We start from the raw sequence: 19,163 nt of genomic DNA, 5'->3' as shown, positions 1-19,163 counted from the left end.
GCTGTGGGGTAGCAGGTTATGTGTCCACCTGCAGCGCCAGCATCCTGTAAGGGCACCAGTCTGTGTCCTGGCTGCTCCACCTCCGACCCAGCTCCCTGCTAGTGGCCTGGGAAAGCAGTGGAGGATGACCCAAGTGCTTGAGCCCCCAAGTGCTTGGACCCATGCACCTTCGTGGAAGACCAGAAGCTCCTGGCTCCTGGCTTTGGTTTGGCCCAGCTCCGGCTGTTAGGGCCATCTGAGAAGTGAACCAGCGGATGGAAGACCTCTCTCTCTCTGTCTCTCTCTCTGTCTCTCTCTCTCTCTCTGTAACTCTGCCTCGCAGGCTAGTCCAGGAGATACAGTCACAGAAATGGATTAAACTAGTAGGGAGCCCTCAAAAAGCTGAAAATTGGTCTTCTTTGAATACCCCCCGGTCTTTGATCATCTCGGAGGAGAGGGGGGCGGATGAGATACAATGCCAGACACCATTCATTGGGCTTATTAGACTCCATGCCTGCTTGGGCCACCCAGGTCCCAAGGATTCTGGTCTCCCTTTTTTTTTTTTTAAATATTCATTTATTTATGTGAAAGGTAGAATTACAGAGAGAGAGGGCGAGACAGAGAAAGATCTTCCATCCACTGGTGCACTCCTCAAATGGCTGCAATAGTCAGGGGCAGGCCAGGGTGAAGTCAGGAGCCTGGAACTCCATCTGGGTCTCCCATATGGGTAACAGAAGCAAAAGCACTCGTGCCATGGTCCACCGCTTTCCCAGACACATCAGCAGGGAGCTGGTTCGGAAATGGAGCAGCAAGGACTTCAATCGGGTCTCGTATGGAAGACAACAACGCTGCCCTCTTCCTGCCCATCTTCCCCAATTCCCACTGCCTGCTGGTCTCCTTTTTGAGACTGAGCTGCTTGTGGGTCAGACCATCTCTCAGGAGCACGTGCATTCTGAGGCCCTGGAGACTGGGTTCCGTGCCCAGTTCCATGGCTGGCCGACCGTGTGGCCTTGGCCAAGAGACACAGTCAACTGTCACTCACTGCACATGGGTTCTGCATCAGTGGATTCTACCAAACATGGATCAAAATTATTCCAAAATAACAAACTGTACTGAACATGTCCAGCCTTTTCTTCCTCGTCTTTATTCCCTTAGCAATGCAGGGTAACGACTTGTGTTATTGTTTTATGTATTATAGGTTATCTAGAGATGATTTCAAGTATACAAGAGGATGTTTTGGGTAATATGCAAATATACTGTTTGATTTAAGGGACTTGAGTATCCTCGGATTTGGTGGGCAGAAGGAGGAGGTCCTAGAACTAACCCTGGGTGATATCAAGAGACACTGTGCTTTTCTGGGTTCCAGCTTCCTCAGTTGTGAAATAGAGATAATCACAGTTTCTATGTCAAAGGGCAGCTCTAAAGATTAAAGAGGATAATTCAACCAGAGGAGGAAGGAGGAGAAGGTCGCAGTGCACATAATAAAGTCACTCAGCTTCTAATGTGAATAGGTAAATAGGGAGGTTACCGTTTAGATACCCCAGGACGTATATCCATAACCAAAATGTAAGTCATCCTGAGCGCCCCCAAAATGTGACCTGCAGACATAAACCACACACAGGCAAGTTTTTTGTCCTTATCCACGTGATCCAGTGGGACTAAACCAATCGGCTGTAGGCAGTTCAGCTTACACAGCTCTGCCTTTGAAAGAATATAGGACAACCCGTCCGAAAAAAAAGGTCAAACTGTTTCCTCTTGGATGCACTATAAACCGCGCTATCCCTGCTATAAATGGCGACTTCCTGCCACCTTTGGTTTGCCGTCTTCCAGTTCATGGGCTGTTCTTTAGTGTGCATGATCAACTCTTAAAACTGTAGCTCCATCTGGCTTTATTTTTGACAGACTAGCGCTTGACACAAACAAAATGCTCAGCCAATGGTTACCCTGAAGCAAGAAGCTCCTCTCGAGTTCTGCTTTCAGCAACTTAGACCAGCCTGGTCCTGTAAGCAGCTGAGACCTACAAGGGCGCTTCCACAAGTTCACGGAAAACTGGAATTGAAAGCTAAGTTGGGGGCCGGCGCTGTGACTCATTTGGTTAATCCTCTGCCTGCATTGCCGGCATCGCATATGGGCGCCAGTTCTAGTCCTGGTTGCTCCTCTTCCAGTCTAGCTCTCTGCTATGGCCCGGGAGGGCAGTGGAGGATGGCCCAGGTGCTTGGGCCCTGCACCTGCATGGGAGACCAGGAGGAAGCACCTGGCTCCTGGCTTTGGAGGATCGGCGCAGCACCGGCTGTGGCGGCCATTTGGGGAGTGAACCAACGAAAGGAAGACCTTTCTCTCTGTCTCTCTCTCACTGTCTATAACTCTACCTGTCAAATAAATAAATAAATAAATAAAAGCTAAGTTGGGGCCAGCGCTGTGGTGCTGTGGGTTAAATCCCCAGCCTGCAGCGCCAGCAATCCTATATGGGAGCCAGTTCAAGTGCTGGCTACTCCTCTTCCGATCCAGCTCTCTGCTATGGCCTGGGAAAGCAGTAGAAGATGGCCCAAGTCCTTGGGCCCCTGCACCCACATGGGAGACCTGGAAGAAGCTCCTGGCTCCTGGCCAAGGATCAGCTCAGCTCTGGCCGTTGTGGTCATTTTGGGGAATGAATCAGCAGATGGAAGACCTCTGTCTCTCTCTGGCTCTATGTCTCTATGTCTCTCTGTAACTCTGTCTTTCAAAAAAAAAAAAAAAAAAGATAAGTTTATTTGTGGTTCTGAAACACTGAAATCCATGCATAGCTTTTTCATCATATGTACTTTTTGAGGACCTCTCATATACATGGATTTCAAACATTTTTTGTGCCAGAATAAACTGATCTGTACATTCCATTTTTTCATGAGTTTTTTGAAGTGGCTCATTTGCTTTCAGGAATGCACGGCCCATGGAGCTCTCGACAAGTCAACTGTGGAGGTTCCGGCCTTGTCAAACCCCTTTCGGCAGGTGGACCCAGAAAATAGCCAGTTGCCATGGGGGCTGGTGAATCATGCAGTAGCATTGAACAGGGGACTTCCTGACGCAAGTATTAGTCATTTGGGGCCAGCACCGTGGCCCGGCAGGTTAAGCCGCTGCTCGCCCTGACAGCACTGGTGTCCCGTATCTGAATGCTGGTTTGAGCGCTGCCTCTGATCCAGTTCCCTGCTAATGCACCTGGGAAGGCAGCAGATGATGGCTCAAGTGCTTGGTCCCTGCCATCCACGTGGAAGACCCAGATGGTGTTCCTGGTTCCTGGCTTGGGCCTGGCCCAGCCCTGGCTGTTGCAGTCATTTGGGGAGTGAACCGGTGGTTGGCAGATGTCTCTTTTTCTTTCTGTCACTTTGCCTTTCAAATAAATACATCTTTAGGAAAGAAAAGAAATCTTGAGTCCCTTGATTCACTCAGCCCTTCCTGTGTCCTGGCCACGTGAGAATCTTAACACCACATGAGACGCATTAACTCGTTATCCCTACTTCATAACTGAAGAATTCAAAGGCCCCAGGGCCAGGGGCTGGCAGCTTTTCTTATTTTTTAAAAGATGTATTTATTTATTTAAAAGATTTACAGAGAGAAAGAAAGATCTTGATCCACTGGTTCACTATCCAGATGATTGCAACAGCTCCAGGCCAAAGCCAGGAGCCAGAAGCTTCTTCCGGGTCTTCCATGTAGGTAGCAGGCCCCAAGCACTTGGGCCATCTTCCTCTGCTTTCCCCAGGCCATCAGTAGAGAGCTGGATTGGAAATGGAGCAGCAGGGACTCAAACCTGCGCCCATATGGGATGCCAGCGTCGCAGGTGGCGGCTTTACCCGCTATGCCACGTTTGGCAGTTTTTGAATGCAGGGGCTGCTCCTGTGAGCAGAGATTGGTGCCTGAAAATAGGGCCTCACCTGAGAGAGCCTGGCTCAGGGGCAGCGTCGCGAGGACTGGGCTGAGGGAGTCGGATTTCCAGCAGCTGCAGGTTTATCAAGAGCGGACCCAGGAGGGCAGGATATAGAAGGGTGAGGGTCTCCCCTGCCAAACCAGACCAGGGCCTGGGCCTGGGCAGGATTACACCCAGTGTGCTGCCACTGCCCTGCAGGGGTTCCCAAGTGCCCGAGGCCTGCTTCCCGGGGGCCAGCCCTCTAGAAGGCAGGCAGTCCGGGCCCTGAGAAAGCTGAGAAGGGTGTCGGTCCCCAGGTGGCCGTGAGCCCAGCCATTCCTCTGACAGCCTTGGGCTCCTGCCTGCTCAGGAAGGTCATCCCAATCTGAGAGCCAAGGACACCGAGTGGCTGCACTCCCAGCTCCTGCAGCCAAGGCTGGTTTTCCTAGAACCCTCCAGAACTCTCTCAGATGGGGGACCTGCCCTCCAGGACTGTGATTTGGGGGTCAGATAGAACTGGATTCATTCAGTTCCATTCTCAGTGGCTTCCCAGACGGGTCACCTCCTCTCTCCCAAAGTGCAAATGAGAATCTCCTGGCATGGTTCTGTAAGGACTAAATGAGATGGCTTTTAAATGGACAGCAGTTATTTTTTTCTAATTCTGGAAGGAAGAAGCACTATTTTTAGATTTTATCTTTATTTATTTGAAAGACAGAGTTACAGAGAGAGGGAGAAAGAGAGAGGCAGGTCTTCCATCCACTGACTCACTCCCCAAAGGGCTGCAACCACCAGGGCAGGGCCAAGCCCAAGCAAGGAGCCAGAAGCTTCATCTGGGTCTCCTACGTGGGTGCAGGGGCCCAAGCACTTGGGCCATCTTCCACTGCTTTCCCAGGCACATTAGCAGGGAGATGGGTTGGAAGTGGAGCAGCCAGGACGTGAACCGGTGCTTATATAGGATGCCAGCACTACAGACAGCAGCTTAACTTGCTATACCAGAGTGCTGGCCAGGAGATACACTTTTTGTAGAAAATGCAGATGACATGGAAGAAAAATTTTTAACTTGATTTTTTTTTAAAAGCAGATTTATTTATCTATTTGAAAGGCAGAAAGAGAATTTCCATCTGCTGGTTCATTCCCCAAGTGGCTGCAACAGGCAGGACTGGGCCAGAGCAAAGCCAGGAGCCAGAAACTCCATCCGGGCCTCTCACATGGGTAGCAGGGGCTCTAGCACTTGGGCCATCTTCTGCTGCTTTCCAGGTGCATTAGCAGGGAGCTGGGTTGGAAACAGAGCAGCCAGGATTCCTACTGGTGCTCCTATATGGATTGCTGGGTTAAGCAGCAGCTGAGTCCACTGTACCACAATGCCTGCCCCAAGAAGAGAATTTTAAAAAGATGAGATCTGTCCTAATTCCATCCAAACCAGAGACCAGGAATAGAAATCCAGTCTCAGACAGAGCAGTGATTTTCCAGAATCACCCAATTAGGAGCCAAAGTCCAGTTTTTTCTGAGCCTGGCTACCCATCAGATACAGCTTGGTGTGATTTACAGCTCCACTGTTGATCGTTGTGAGACACTGGCTGAGTGGAGTCAGCTCTCTGAGCCTCCGCTTCCTTCTCTGACATAGAATACTTGTTTATTCTTCTAGATTGCAAGAAATAAAAAGGCATTTAAAAAAATGTTTCCCCAATTTATTTGAAAGGCAGAGAAACAGGGAGACAGAGACAGAGACAGAGAGGAGAGAGAGAAAGATTTGGTTCACTCCCCAAACGCCCACAACAGCTGGGGCTGGGCCAGGCTGAAATCAGGAGCCCAGAACTCAATCTACAGCTGTCACCTGGGTGGCAGGGACCCAACTACTTGAGCCGTCACTGCTGCCCCCCAGGGTGCGCCTTAGTGGGAAGCTGGAATTGGGAGTGGAGCCACCATCTGAACCCAGCCACTCCTATGTAGGATGGGGGTGTCCCAAGAGACCTCTTCACACTGCGTCAAATTCCCACCCCCAAAAAGAGATCTTTCAAAGAAGGAAAATTTAAAAATGGATTTTTCTTTTTTTTAACTAGCATTGCGGGACCATTGAGCACACAGCGATTTGCTCACTAAATCATCATCAGCGGTATTTGGAGGGCATAAGGACTTCTTTGAGCCATGTGGCCTTTGGAAAGTCACATTTCCACCCTGGGTCCCCAGCTTCCTCATCTGTGAGATGCATCTAATTAGAGCGCCTGGACCGGAGGAAGTCCTCAGTGCACAGCCGCTGAGTCACCCAAGAAGAAAGCGTTCTAAGGAGTCATGGCCTGACACGTAATGCTGGCAACCTGACTACTAGACAAGGCCTGGTAACGGGCTTAGGGTGAGGAGTGGGGAAAAACCCTTCCACCGGGGGCGGGGAACAGTTGACGGGGACCAGAGTTCAAAATCGGAAGATGCGGCAGCCGCCTATGGGCCCCCAGAGGCACTTCACCTTGACCCACCAAACTGAAAAGAGGTGTGTCTTCCTGTACAGATAAGGATCAGAAGAACAAAGCTGGCTATTAATTAAGTCTTACCTATTTTAAGTTTATGAGTTATTTCCATCCCCCCTTTGGGATAAGCTCACAATACAAGTTCAAAAGGTAAACACAGAGAAGGGGTGGGGGCCAGCGTGGCCTTCTCCTTGGCCAGCCTCGCTGCCCCAGGACCCTGAGGTGGGTGGGCTGCGCACTGTGCCAAGATTCCTTGGCCTGGAGTCTCTGCTCCTTAGACCCCAGGGGACCAGGGTCACCCCGAGAGGCAGGGAGCCAGCGAACAGAGTCTCACAGTGCTGGTCTCCAGCGAGCAACGAGACCCCAGAAACCCGGCCAGGTCTCCAGCTCCATGGGAGGGAGAATGGACTTGGCGAGTCTTTGCTTCCCCAGGAGGATGTGAGTCACAGCGCAGAAGCCAGCCAGGGCGAGAGGGAGACAGAAAAAGCCAGCGCCTTCCCAACAAGGTGCTCTGGGCAGGTCACTTCCCTTGTTGTCTTTTTGTTTTGTTTTGTTTTTAAATTTTAACTTACTTTTGTTTATTGGAAAGACAGGAAGACAGAGATAGATCTCCCATCTGCTGGTTCACTCCCCAGATGCCCACAGCAGCCAGGGCTGGGCCAGGTGGAAGCCAGGAGCTGGGGCCCAACTGCTTGAGCCATCACTGTTGCCTCGCGGGTGAGCATTAGCAGGAGGCTGGCATGGAGAGCAGAGCCGGGACTGGAACCCGGGCTCGAGGGTGTGGGACGTGAGTGTCCCGGGCTGCATCTTAAGCACTGTGCCAGATGTCCAGGCTGGGTCACTTCCCTTCTAGCCCTCAGACTCTTCACCTGTGAACGAGGGGATGGGGACCCTTTGTCTCCTGGGGCTGGGAATGAGGACGTGTAAAGCAACTTCGGGAGAGTGACTGACAAGGCACCCTAAGCCTCCCATACACATTCATTCTTTTTTTTTTTTTTTTTTTTTTTTTACCATCATCTCTCAGACTCTTTTCCCTGTGTTAAGGTCGGTTTGCTGGACGTAGGAACACAGGGAGCGCCTCGGTCTCTACCATTAAGTTTGGTAAGTCATATCCCATTACCGAATCTGAGTTTTCACATCAGGAAAAGGAGGAGGTTGCAAAGATGGAGTGGGAGGATGGATGAAGAGCTTTTAGGGACGGGTATTTGGTGCAGCAGCTAAGACTCCGTGAGGACATCTGCATCCCAAATCCAGGCCCAGTTTCACTCCTGACTCCAGCTTCCTGCTAATGCATGCCCTCAGAGGCAGCAGGTGACGGCTCAGGTGATGGCTCAGGTCCCTCCCACCCATACTGAATTCCCAGCTCCCAGCCAGGCCCAGCTCTGGCTGTTGCAGGCATTTGCAGGGAGTAAACCAGTGGATAGGAGCTGTTTCTCTAATAAATTTTAAAAATGTTTTTGTTGCCATCCAACTCCCTGCTACTGCACCAGAGACAGCAGTGGAAGATGGCCCAAGTGCTTGGGTCCCTGCACCCACGTGGGAGACCCAGAGGAAGCTCCTGGCTCCTCGCTTCAGTCTGGCCCAGCCCTGGCTGTTGCAGCCATTTGTGGGGTGAACCAGCGAATGGAAGACTTCTCTCTCTCTGCCTATGCCTCTCCCTGTCTATAACTTCGTCTTTCAAATAAATAAATAATTTAAAAAAAAGTTTTTGTTGTTTAGGAGCTGGCATCGTGGTGCAGCAGGTTCATATTGGAGTGCCAGTTCCAATCCTGGCTGCTCCACTTCTGATCCAGCTTCCTGTTAATATGCCTGGGAAAGCAGTGGAAGATGGCCCAGTTACGTGGGCCCCAGCACTTATACGGGAGATCCGTATGGAGTTCCTGGCTTTGGCCTGACTCAGCCCTGGCTGTTGCAGGCGTTTAGGGAGCTGTGGCCTGCAGCATCGCCCAGCCTGGACTGTGCTGATAACATGCATTTGCTAAGCTCAACACACTCCTCTGCCCTAGAATTTCCAGCAAACCACCTGCTGGGGCTCCAGGTGCGATCAGACTCAAATGTGATCCTATGGCAAGACCCTAGTGGCAGCCCATTCCTCCCCCAGGGACACTGGACGTCTAGTTTTTGGTTTTATGATCCGAGCTCATGTTCTTGAGGGATGCTTTCCTGGCTGCCCTCGGCCATCCTGTCCTATTCTACCTCCTGGATAGATCTGTCACCAAGGCGAGTCCGCCATAGGCACCAGGGTTTCTGTGCCCCAGGGCCCGGCTCACCTAAGGTGGCAGCTCCTAAGAGGTCCCACCTGACCCTCTCCACATGCCAAGGTCTGTCGTGGGGTCAGGCTCTGCCTCCCTATGAGTTACTTCTCTGTGCTCCTCCCTCTAATCAGCACCCAAAGGTGCTCCCCCTTACTTCCGGGCCTTTGCACTTGCTGTTCCCTCCAGCAGAAACGCTCCCTGCCCTCATCTCTTACCGGGCACTGCTCATCCTTCAGGAACTAGCACATCTACCCCTTCCTCAGGTACCCTAACCGTGCCCAGGCTCACCCGGTCAGCCCCTCCCTTACACCGACTGTTCTCTGATCTAGTTCCCCTCCTAGGATCTGAGCTCAGTGAGGATAGGGACGCTGGCACAGGGCCTGGCACACAGGAGGAGCTCAGTAAATAACAGCTGAGTGTGTGCATGAGTGAATGCACAAATCAGACTCAGTCAGTCCCGGAGAGGCAAACGCGGGTTCCGTTTAAGGCCTTACAGGCAATGAGAGCTCTCCGAAGATGACACACATGCAGCTCCACCAGTATTACTATTTTTAATTAATTAATTGATGAGCCGGGGAGAGCAAGAGAGCGAGCAAGCTCCCATCCATTTGTTCACTCCTCATGTGCCCACAGTGGCCCCTGGCTGGGGCCACGGCTGGGAGCTCGGAACTCAATCCAGGTTTCCTACATGGGTGGCAGGAACCCAAGTGCTTCAGCCATTACTGCCTCCCAGGATGCACATTGGCAGGAAGCCACAGGCAGGTATCAAACCCGGATACTGCGATGCAGGATGCAGGCATCTTGGCAAAAGGTATTGCTACCGCGAGGCCAGACACCTGTCCTAGGGCAGCAGTGCAGGCGGCAGAAAGAATTCCCTCTTAGGAAAGAGCACCGCAGTTCTTGAAAAGTCGTAGAACTTTTCCTTCAAGTAAGTACTAGGAAACCTCGGAACACAAGTCAAGTTCAAGAGGAGACATTCCAGTTTTGGTGTCCAAGGAGGCAGAGGCCCAGCCTTTGGGCTGCCCTGTGCCCTGAGCATTAAGGTTCTGCTGTGTCTGTGACTTTAGGAGGCCACACACCAGAGACAGAGGTGTCCTTGTCTCCTCGTCCTCTCCCCTCTCCCTGTGGTGCCCCCAGGCCTCCCCTGCTAGCTGACGGGGATGTCCACGGGGGCCCTCTCTCTGCAATCTGTCCTCCTAGGCCATCACATCCCTGAAGCGGCGTGGATGTGGGCTATCCGGGCAGAACTAAGCTGGCATGGGGGCAGACAGGTCTGCAGGCCTGCCCAGCAGGGCACAGAGCCAAGGGCTTAGTCTCAGAATTGGATTATTAGAGTGAATCTGGAGCTCCCAGCCTCGCTGGCCTCAGAGACATGGGGATTACCCTGGCTTCTGGCTGCGGCCCACACTCTCTGCCTGGCCTGAGAATAAGGATCCTCCCCCGTCACAGCAGAGGGGGCAGGGCATGCTCCACCTCCCCTCCCAGCCCCATCCAGTCTTTAGTGCCACAGCCTCTCCCCATGCCTGAAGCACACCTGCCTCCCAGGAGCCTGGGGTGATTCAGACAGCGGCCCACGCCGGCAGAACAGCATTCTCTGGGCTGAGAAAGATGCAAATGTGCAGACCCCATCCTAAATGCAGAATCAGAACCGCTGGGGTGTGTGGCTTCACAAATTACCCAGGGGATTCTTACCTGCTCTAAAGGAGAGCACTGGTGGCTTGGAGTACGTGGGCCACCCTGCGCGCCTGCTCAGCTATGCCCCACAACCTCTCCTCTGTGTTCCCGCAACCCTTCTCTAACAGGAATCAATTGCAGCAATAATGAAGCTGCTCCATGTCGCTCCACTGCACAATTCCACTGCAGTCTGTGACTGACAGCTCCGTTATCAACACGGAGAGCACTGATCCCATCATTCCTTCTCTCCCAATACTACCTGTTAGAAAGCTGAGGTTCAGAGACAGAACATGACTGGCCCAAGGTCAAACACTAGGGCCTGGGGCCTAACTGAACCCCTCCATCCTGCTTCCCCCACGGGAGGGAGGATGGCAGCTGTTTCTACACCTGTCTCCTCTCACACACTGGGATTTCCTCCAGGGCCAAACCCTCCTCATTTCCTCAAGAGAGCCCTCCTTGCCCCCTGCCTCCCAGAATAGGCCGGGCCTCCCTGTCATGCCTGCCGCAGGTTCCTGTGTTTCTTTAACAGCAGGGTCACAGTTTGTCGTCACACACACAGATGTGTCTGTCTCCCTGACAGCACAAAAACTTCCGGGGGCAGGAAGTGGTGCAGACCTCTCTGGACACTTACCCCACAGCCACTGTCCGCTTCTTAGAGAGCCCGACTGCGTGGGGGGCAGCCGCATCCTTGGCTAGACAACTACTTTCTTCGTCTCCCTTTCAGTTGGAGGTACCAGCCGATGCCATGAGACCGGAAGCCGCTGGGTATCGAACAAGCAGTCCGTGAATGCAAGCTGAATGCAGGCGTGTTCAGGTGCTTTGGGGCACGGAGCTGGTGCTCAGGGCATGTGTGCCTAGCCTAACCAGGCCCAAGAAACAGACCACCCCAGCTGTCTTTCTCTTGGAAATACTTTATTAGTTCTGAGGCGAGCTGGGACGGGCACAGAGCTGAGGAGGGCAGCCAGAGGCTCTGCCCAGGCAGACATGCTGTGTGGGGCCTGCTGCGCGGCGGGCTCCCTGGCCCACCCAGCCGGCCACGGCCGGGCACATGGCACTTGGCGCCTGGCACGACTCTGCTGGCTTGGCACTGTGGCCTCCTCCTCGGTGGGCGCCCCCCCTTTCCAGTTGCAGGAGTTGTGAGTCTTTCACAGTGCGGAGGGGTGGGGGTCTGGGGTGGGCACCTCCCCGGGGTGCAGGCAGGCCCCGTCCGCGAGTTCATCCCGGGCTCTCGGCAGCTACGGTGGGGTGAGGCGTGCTCCGGCTCCTCTCCTCCCCACCTGTGGGAGCTTGGCAATCCTGGAGGGGCCCTCACAGCCTCAGCGAGACATCATCCGGACAAACTCTGGGAGGAGACAGGAGTGGGCGGGGAGAAAGCAGCAGTCAGGGGCCAGCCCAGGATGCTGCCTCCAAGCCCCTCTCCCAACCCATCCTCACAGGAGCCAGCCAATCAGACTCCTGCTTAAACCCCCTGTTGTGACCCCAAGTCCTGATGTGACCCCAGGACCCTCCCTGATCTGGCCCCACTGACAAATCAGCCACACCTTTCAAGCTCACCCCATCTCTGTGCTCCAACCTCGTGGATCTCCTTCTCAGCACCTCAAGTGCAGCTCGCTCTATTTCTCTCTCCTCCCCCAAACTTAGCACTCCTGCAACCTAATCCCCTCCCTTTTCTTTCCTAGACTTTATGTTTCTAGAGCAGTTCCAGGTTCGCAGCAAAACTGAGCAGAAGGTGCAGACTCTTCCCATATATGCTTTCTCAACACGTGCACAGCCTCCGCCACCAACAACCTCTGCCAGAGCGGTGCCTCCGCTACAACTGACGAAGCTACAGGACACACAGCATTGTCACCCAGCCCCCAGTTCACGTTGTGTTCACTCTTGGTGCATAGACTACAGCGCAGGACAGGTGCATCCTGACATCTATCCACCATGAGAGAGTCCCAGGGGACGGTTTCACTGCCCTAAAAATCCTGTGCTCCCCCCAGTCATCCTTACCTGCCCTGGGCCCTGGAAACCAGTGACAGTCTCAGAGTCTCCACACTTCTGCTTTCCCAGAAGGTCAGAGCTCTGGAGCCCTACAGTATGGAGCCTTTTCGGAATACAATCACTTAGCGGTGTGTATTCAAGGTTCCTCCCTGCCTTTTCACGGCTTCAAAGCTGCTCTCTGTTTAGGGCTGAGTAATGCCCTAGGCCGTAGGTAGACTGCCGAGGACTTATCCATTCACCTATTGAAGGGCCCCATGGTAGAGTCAAGTTTGGGTAATGATGTAAGAATAAAGCTGCTATAAACATCTGTGGCCAGGGGCTGGCGCTGTGGCACAATGGGTTAAACCATGGCCTGCAGTGCTGGCATTCCTTATGGGGGCTGGTTGAGTCCTGGCTGCTCCACTTCTGATCTAGTTCCCCCCAGCTAATACACCTAGGAAAGCAGCAGAAGATGGCCTACCTCCCTGGGCTCCTGTACCCATGTGGAAGACTTGGAAGAAACTCTTGGCTCCTGGCTATGGCCTGGCCCAGCCCTAGCTGTTGCGACCATTTGGGGAGTAAGTGAGCAGATGGAAGATCTCTCTTTGTCTCTCTTTCTATCTGTGTAACTCTGTCTTTGCAATAAATAAATACATTGTAAAAAAAAATCTGTGTCCAGGTTTTTTTCAACTCATCCAGGTCAACACTGCTCCCTTCTGTTTCACCTGCTGACTCCTATTTACCGCTCAGGCCTCCCCTTCCAGCCTGCTCCAGGAAGTCTGCCTGAACCACTCCCCTCAGCTTGGCAAAGGTACCCCCTACTGCACCTCACAACATAGCACAGCCTGCAGTGTTTTCTGGGCACCTCAAGGCAGAGGTCAGGTGTCAACACACTGCAGGTGTAGGACACTTCTTGGTAGAATGCACAGGGGATTCTGGGCTTTTAGGGAAGGGCCACCAGATGGTGGTGCTACCTGGACAGAGGGCGCCTGAGACATCCAGATATTCTCTCCATCCACCAGTCTCCATCCTGTGGAGGCCAACTCCCAACCTTTGGGTTCCAGACCCACTCACAGGTGGGCACGCATTTTCTTGTCTTTCAGTTCAGAGTGTGAGTTCCTGGTGTGTGGGGTCAACATTTTACTTTTGCCTGTCCTCCATTCTGCCCTAAACAGTTTGGGCCCCAGCTCTGCCTCTTAAGAGGCAGTCTTGAGTCTCAGTTCCCTCATCTGTATGAACTAATAGTGCCATCCATGGGGCTGAGAGAATTGAATGAGATAACATAGGTGAGGTGCACACTGACCGGTACATAAGCAGACAAGCAACAGCAACAATTGTGATTATCACTGGTTCCACCATAAAGCTTTCATTAGGCATTAACTATGTGTCGGGTAGTTAGTATTAGGAAAGGCAGAGACAAGGAAAATGGGGTTCCCTTCAGGGAGAAAACGATAACCAGCACTTGGGGGCCAGTGTGAGGAGTGGGGGTGAACCTGAGCTGCTGTGAAAGCACTCCCCACCCCCAGAAGGAGGTTCAGTTTAAGGAACCAGAAAAGCAAAGCTGGAAGAAGAGGTCCCAGTGCTGGGTCTTGAAGGATGAACACAATTTATCTTGGGGCGGGCATTTAGCCTGGTGCTAAGGCGTCCAGGTCCCACACTGCCGTGCCTGGGTTCAACACCCTGCTCAGGATCCTGACTCCAGCTTCCCGTTAATGTTGACCCTGAGAGGCAGCTGTGAGGGTTCAAGTAGTTGGGTCCCTGTGGAAGACCTGAACTGAGTTCCCAGCTCCCGGCTTTGGTCTAAGCTGGCAGACACTGTGGGCATCTGGGGAGTGAGCTACTAGATGGGAGTTCTCTTTCTAATACACTTTTTAAAAACACATTTTTCCTTAAAAAAGAAAAAGACTTGAGCCCAAGTGAAGAATACAATAAAAAAGCACGCTTGCAGCTATGGGCCTCTGGCCCAGTGGCTAAGGTACTTGTATCTCACCCCCTATTGGAGCGCCTGGGTTCAAGTCCTGGTTCCATCCCAGATTTGAGCTTCCTGCTAATGCACACCCTGGGAGGTAGCGAGTGATGGCCCAAGTACTTGGGTTCCTGCCACTCATGTGGGAGACCTAGACCAAGTTCCCAGGTCCCAGCTTTGGCTTGATCCATCCCCAGCAGTTGTAGGCATTTGAATAGGGAGAAGAGAGGTAGATGAGGATTCTCTCTGTTTGCCTTTCTTTATCTCTCTCCCTCCCTCCATTCCGCACTCTTTCTGCTCAAGTCAATAAAATAAATATGTTTAATAACATCTAACAGGTTCATGGACTGCAATTATCTTGGTGGAGACTGAGTGGTGGAACGGTAGATGCTGTGGCTGGGGATACAAGCTGTGGTCACATGTTCAGGGCCTGTGTGTCAGGCTGAGGAATGTGGTTTCAGAAAATAGCTATCATGAATGGACGCGTGAGTGGGTGGACATGGGGATGGCCGGATGCATGCATAGATGGATGTGATCAGATGGGATTAGATGATCAGAAGATTGGAAGAATAGAAGAATGGAAATTTGGGTTGGGCTAATGATTGCATGAAGGACTCATAGTTGGAGGACCCTGTGGATGGTCACTATTGGATTGCTTCTCTCCCACTCTCAAGCCCCTCCTACCTTCAAAGTCTACTCGTCCATCCCCATTGAGATCCACATCTCGGATAATTTCTTCTATGTCTCGGTGTCCCACTTGATGACCCAGGAGCTTCCTCATGGCTTCTCGCAACTCACTGGTGCTTATCTCCCCATCACCATTGGTGTCAAACTAGAGAGGGCAGGAAGGAGGGAGAGGGTGGTACAATATGGAGACTGATCCATGGCAACAGCAAATCCAGGCTGGGCTCCTTCTCCAGAGTCGCTGTGCCCCTACCCCCAGAGACCCTCCTCTGTCCAAGCTGCCTCCCTGCTCCGGGACTTAGGGCCTAGGCTTCTTTCCAAGAGGCCGTTCTGGAGAAGGGAGTCTGATAATCCACCCACTCCCTGCCTGTCACTGCCCATCCCTCACCTCTCGGAAAGCGTCTCGTAGTTCCTTTACTCCAATCATATCTGCTGTCTCTGCCAGGAGTTTAGGCCCCATTAGCTCCACAAAGTCGTCAAAATCTACATGGCCACCAACTGGAGGAAGAGAAAAAGGTTAGGTCACCCACTCCCCATCTCCAACTAGGCAAATGAGGGGAGTGCCAGCCCCTCCATGACCTGCTCAGCACCAGGTCCAGGATACAGCCAAGGACCACATGAGGACAGACAGGTGAGGTGGCCATGGGCAGGTGGCTGGTTGAAGAGTAGTCATGATTTGAAAAAGGGAATAGACCAGGGGGTAGTAGGGGTAGACACAGGTGGGTCCCAGGGACAAAGAATCACTAGGATAGGAAGACAGAGACACCCTCACAGAAAGGCAAAGAAGCAGGAGTCATGGGTGCTGGGCTCGTATGCCCCAATCCTTATCTGTCTTTTGCCAATGGAAGCTCAGTTTCCAAGTGGCTTTCTCAGGAGGTGGGAGGGCTGCAGAAATGGTACCCCCTGCCTGCTCATTAGGCTTTCAAGCAGCAAGTGCCAGGAGGTAGTGGTGTGTGTGCGCTACATTCGGACAGAGTTTGAGGGTTTCCCAAGGCTTTGTGTGTTTGGATTCAATCCCCACAGTGAGGTATTAAGAGGGTGGAAACTTAATCTGACCCTGGGGTTTAGAGGTAGAGCCTCTGGGAAGCGATCAGGATTACTAAGGTCATTAGAATAGGCCCCATGATTGAATCCTGGTGGTTTTCTAAGCAGAGTCTGGAGAGAGACCAGACACAGATGCACATGCACATCCTGTCTCTTGCCATGTGACCCTCTGCCACCAAAGAACTCCTGGAGAGGGGCCGGCGCTATGACACAGCAGGTTAACACCCTGGCCTGAAGTGCTGGCATCCACATGGGCACCGGTTCTAGTCCCAGCTGTGCCACTTCCAATCCATCTCTCTGCTATGGCCTGGGAAAGCAGTACAAGGTGGCCCAAGTCCTTGGGCCCCTGCACCCATGTGGGAGACCTGGAAGAAGCTCCTGGTTCATGGCTTTGGATCGGCGCAGCTCCAGACATTGCAGCCAACTGGGGAGTGAACCATCAGATGGAAGACCTCTCTCTCTCTCTCTCTCTTTCTTTCTGCATATCTCTGACTTTCAAATAAGTAAATAAATATTTTTTAAAAAAGGCCGGCGCTGCGGCTCACTAGGCTAATCCTCCGCCTGCAGCACCAGCACCCCGGGTTCTATGGCCACAATGCGCCAGCCATAGCGGCCACTTTGGGGGTGAACCAATGGAAAAAGGAAGACGTTTCTCTCTGCCTCTCTCTCTCTCTCTCTCTCACTAACTCTGCCTATCAATAAATAAATAAATAAATAAATAAACAAAAAAGAACTCCTGGAGAAGGCCGTCACTGCATGTGAGCCTTGGCACCTCTAGAACTGTGAACCACAAGAAACCTCTTTTCTTCATAAGTAGCCTTGGGTACTTTGTCACAGCTAAAAACTAGATAAATACCAGCCAGAGAGGTGGGGCCTGGGGGACTTAATTTGGAGGTGGGCATCTCTATACCAGCTTCCTGAGATCCCTGGCAGCACTGGACTCTGGCACCCACAGTGGCAGCTGGCTTGCAGTCCACCCTGCTTGGGCTCCTCCTCTCCCCAGCTTCAGGTCCCTACTCCCTCCCAGTGCTTTATCTCAGCTCGCTTGGTGGGAACCCAGACCAATACCATCCCTCCGTTCAGTGCCACGGTGAGCCCAGCATCGGGCTGTTTCACACATACGCTCTCACTGACTTCCTGTGCTCCACTTCCATTGCAGCCCTCACTGTACAGATGAAGAAACTTGGGCTCAGAGAGGGTAAGTGGTTTGCAGCAGGCCACAGAGCTGGAAAGAGGTGGGTGCAGAATTGGACCCCAGACCTGTCTGAGTGCCCAGGACTGCAAGGGCAAGGGCCCGAAGGGAAGGGCAAGCCCAGCAGAGGGACTCACGGTTCATGTTGATCTGCTGCGACAGCTCGATGAGCTCCATCTCGGTGGGCATATAGCCCATGGTGCGCATGCAGTTGCCCAGGTCCCGGCAGTTGATGTAGCCGTCCTTGTCCTTGTCGAATTCCCTGAAGGCCTCTCGGAGCTCTGGGGCAGCGGACAAGGGCAATGTGGTTGGGGCAGGGAACCGTACAGCCTTTTGAGGCAAAGGCCACCCTGGGACCCAGCAGCTTGCAGAGCTGGGCACTGAGCTGCCTCCTGCTCTCTGCTCCAGGGCTGCATCACCGGCGCTGCCCTGCTCTGAACCAGGCCCTGCTCCCAGAGGCCACCGGGACCTCTGCTGCGCTTCCCACCGTCCTCCCTCCCACGCCTTCCTGGAGGGCTGGGCAGCCCTTTTCTCCCAGGGGCCAGGTTTTACCTTCAATCTCCTCTGGTCGCAGCGATCTGTCCTGGAAACAAGAGAACATGTCCTGTTAGCAGCCGCGGAGGACCTGCAAGTCACAAAATGCCCATCCTGTGAGGGCCATCCAGTGACAGCAGGCTCTGGGTGGGAGGGGGCCGGGATGCAGCAGAGGTGGCCTGGATCAAGTTCACGAGGGGGAAAAGGCATAGTCCCACATCTCGCATAGACATGGAAGCCCCGGGGCCCCTGACAGGAGATGCCCAAGGAACCAACAGCCACACCCAGCCTGGACACAGAACCTGTGGCCTTCCAGACACTGGAATGGGCTGGGAAACAGAGCTGATCTGGACACGAAAACCTGTGAATAAAATGGGGTTGGGGAGGCCACGACAGAGGGAAGAGGGCGTTACCCGCTGAGGCCAGGCGGAGCGGGTAGCAGAAGCCTGCAAGGCAATGGAGAGGAGGAGCTGGAGGGGACAAGAAAGCAGGGATTAAACAGGCAGCGGTGGAGCGAGGAGCCTGGGGATTCTGAGGCAGAACTGGGGCTCCAGCCCGCTTCCTGGGTACCATCCCATCTTCTCCAGTTTGACCCCATTCCTACACATTGCCCAGTCGGCATAGGACCCTGGGGCTACCGTGCCTCTGGTTGCTGCCGAGGTCCAAAGCACACATCTCCAGCCTCCAGCAGGGCCCAGGTCTCCTTGGGGAATGGAGAAAGCCTGGGTCCAGGTGTCAGAACAGATGGCAGTGGAGTCTCCAGGGAGCAGGTCAGAGTTAGTGAGGTGCCATGACCTCAGACCTGCCCAGGAGGAGACGGACTGGCACAGAACAGATCCAGTGCCCGCCTGAGCCTGGTTCATAGACTCCCAAGCTGGACACAGTGTTCCAGCTCTCGGCCTTTGGGCAGGGAGCCCAGGAGGCAGGGTGTGCCTGCCCTGAGGAGGCTCATGCAGGTGCGGGCACACCATCATGATCACAGACAGCAGGCATGCCCCAGTGAGTGTGAGGCATCTCGGCTGTGCACGCTGCACACCGGCTGTCCCAGACAACAGGGCCAGAGTGGGGCACGTGCAGTTGCCCACCCACTCCACACACACCACCCCTGGGCAAGGGACACCAGCACCAACAAAGCTGCAGGTTGTCCAGAAAGGGAAGGAACTACAGAGCAACATCTTATGGGACAACCAGGAGCACAGGACCCAGAATTCAGAGGCGGCTACACTTGGTCAGACAGTGCCGAGTGTGTGTGACCTTGGAACACGTAGGCCACAGGCTCCCAGGTCCTCCAGCTGGTCTTTCAGCAGCATACATGTCTCTCTGAGAGGAGTGTGTGGACTTCCACTCAGAAAGCTCATCAGAGGCAGGTGCTGGGTGCAGCAATGAAGACGCCATCACACCCCGTATTGGAGTGCACAGGTTCAAATCCTGATTCCGGCTTCCTGCTAATGCACAGGCTAGGACGCAGCCAGCAATGGTTCAGGTGGTTGGATTCCTGTCACTCACATGAGAGACCCACAGGGAATTCCTG

The 19,163-nt window shown here is 53.4% G+C and overlaps 1 protein-coding gene and 1 long non-coding RNA gene across 8 annotated transcripts in view; one reads left to right on the top strand and one right to left on the bottom strand.

The window, feature by feature from the left end:
* Positions 1-7,342: 7,342 nt before the first annotated feature.
* LOC127484758 (uncharacterized) lies at positions 7,343-12,880 on the top strand. Its single transcript, XR_007911970.3, has 3 exons — positions 7,343-7,419; positions 10,972-11,061; positions 11,927-12,880. It is a non-coding gene; the product is annotated as an uncharacterized LOC127484758 (long non-coding RNA).
* Positions 11,143-19,163, bottom strand: part of CABP1 (calcium binding protein 1) — a 70,867-nt gene continuing 62,846 nt past the window's right edge. For 6 of the 7 annotated variants that reach the window (XM_017349513.3, XM_089323292.1, XM_051835861.3 and 3 more), the window contains 5 exons: positions 17,651-17,681; positions 17,236-17,379; positions 15,251-15,360; positions 14,863-15,010; positions 11,143-11,589 (listed from right to left, as the gene is read on the bottom strand). In XM_017349513.3, the coding sequence (XP_017205002.1) occupies positions 11,564-11,589; positions 14,863-15,010; positions 15,251-15,360; positions 17,236-17,379; positions 17,651-17,681 (459 nt within the window). In that variant the 3' untranslated portion in view covers positions 11,143-11,563. Of the gene's footprint in view, positions 11,590-14,862; positions 15,011-15,250; positions 15,361-17,235; positions 17,380-17,650; positions 17,724-19,163 lie in introns of those variants that run through there. The other variant, XM_089323291.1, reaches the window with a different exon arrangement.

This window comes from Oryctolagus cuniculus, chromosome 21 (assembly GCF_051225735.1).
Source record: "Oryctolagus cuniculus isolate XC-2025 breed Fujian yellow rabbit chromosome 21, ASM5122573v1, whole genome shotgun sequence".
NCBI lineage: Eukaryota > Metazoa > Chordata > Mammalia > Lagomorpha > Leporidae > Oryctolagus > Oryctolagus cuniculus.
The sequence above is the reverse complement of the archived record's forward strand: the minus strand, read 5'-3'. Positions and strand labels throughout refer to the sequence as shown.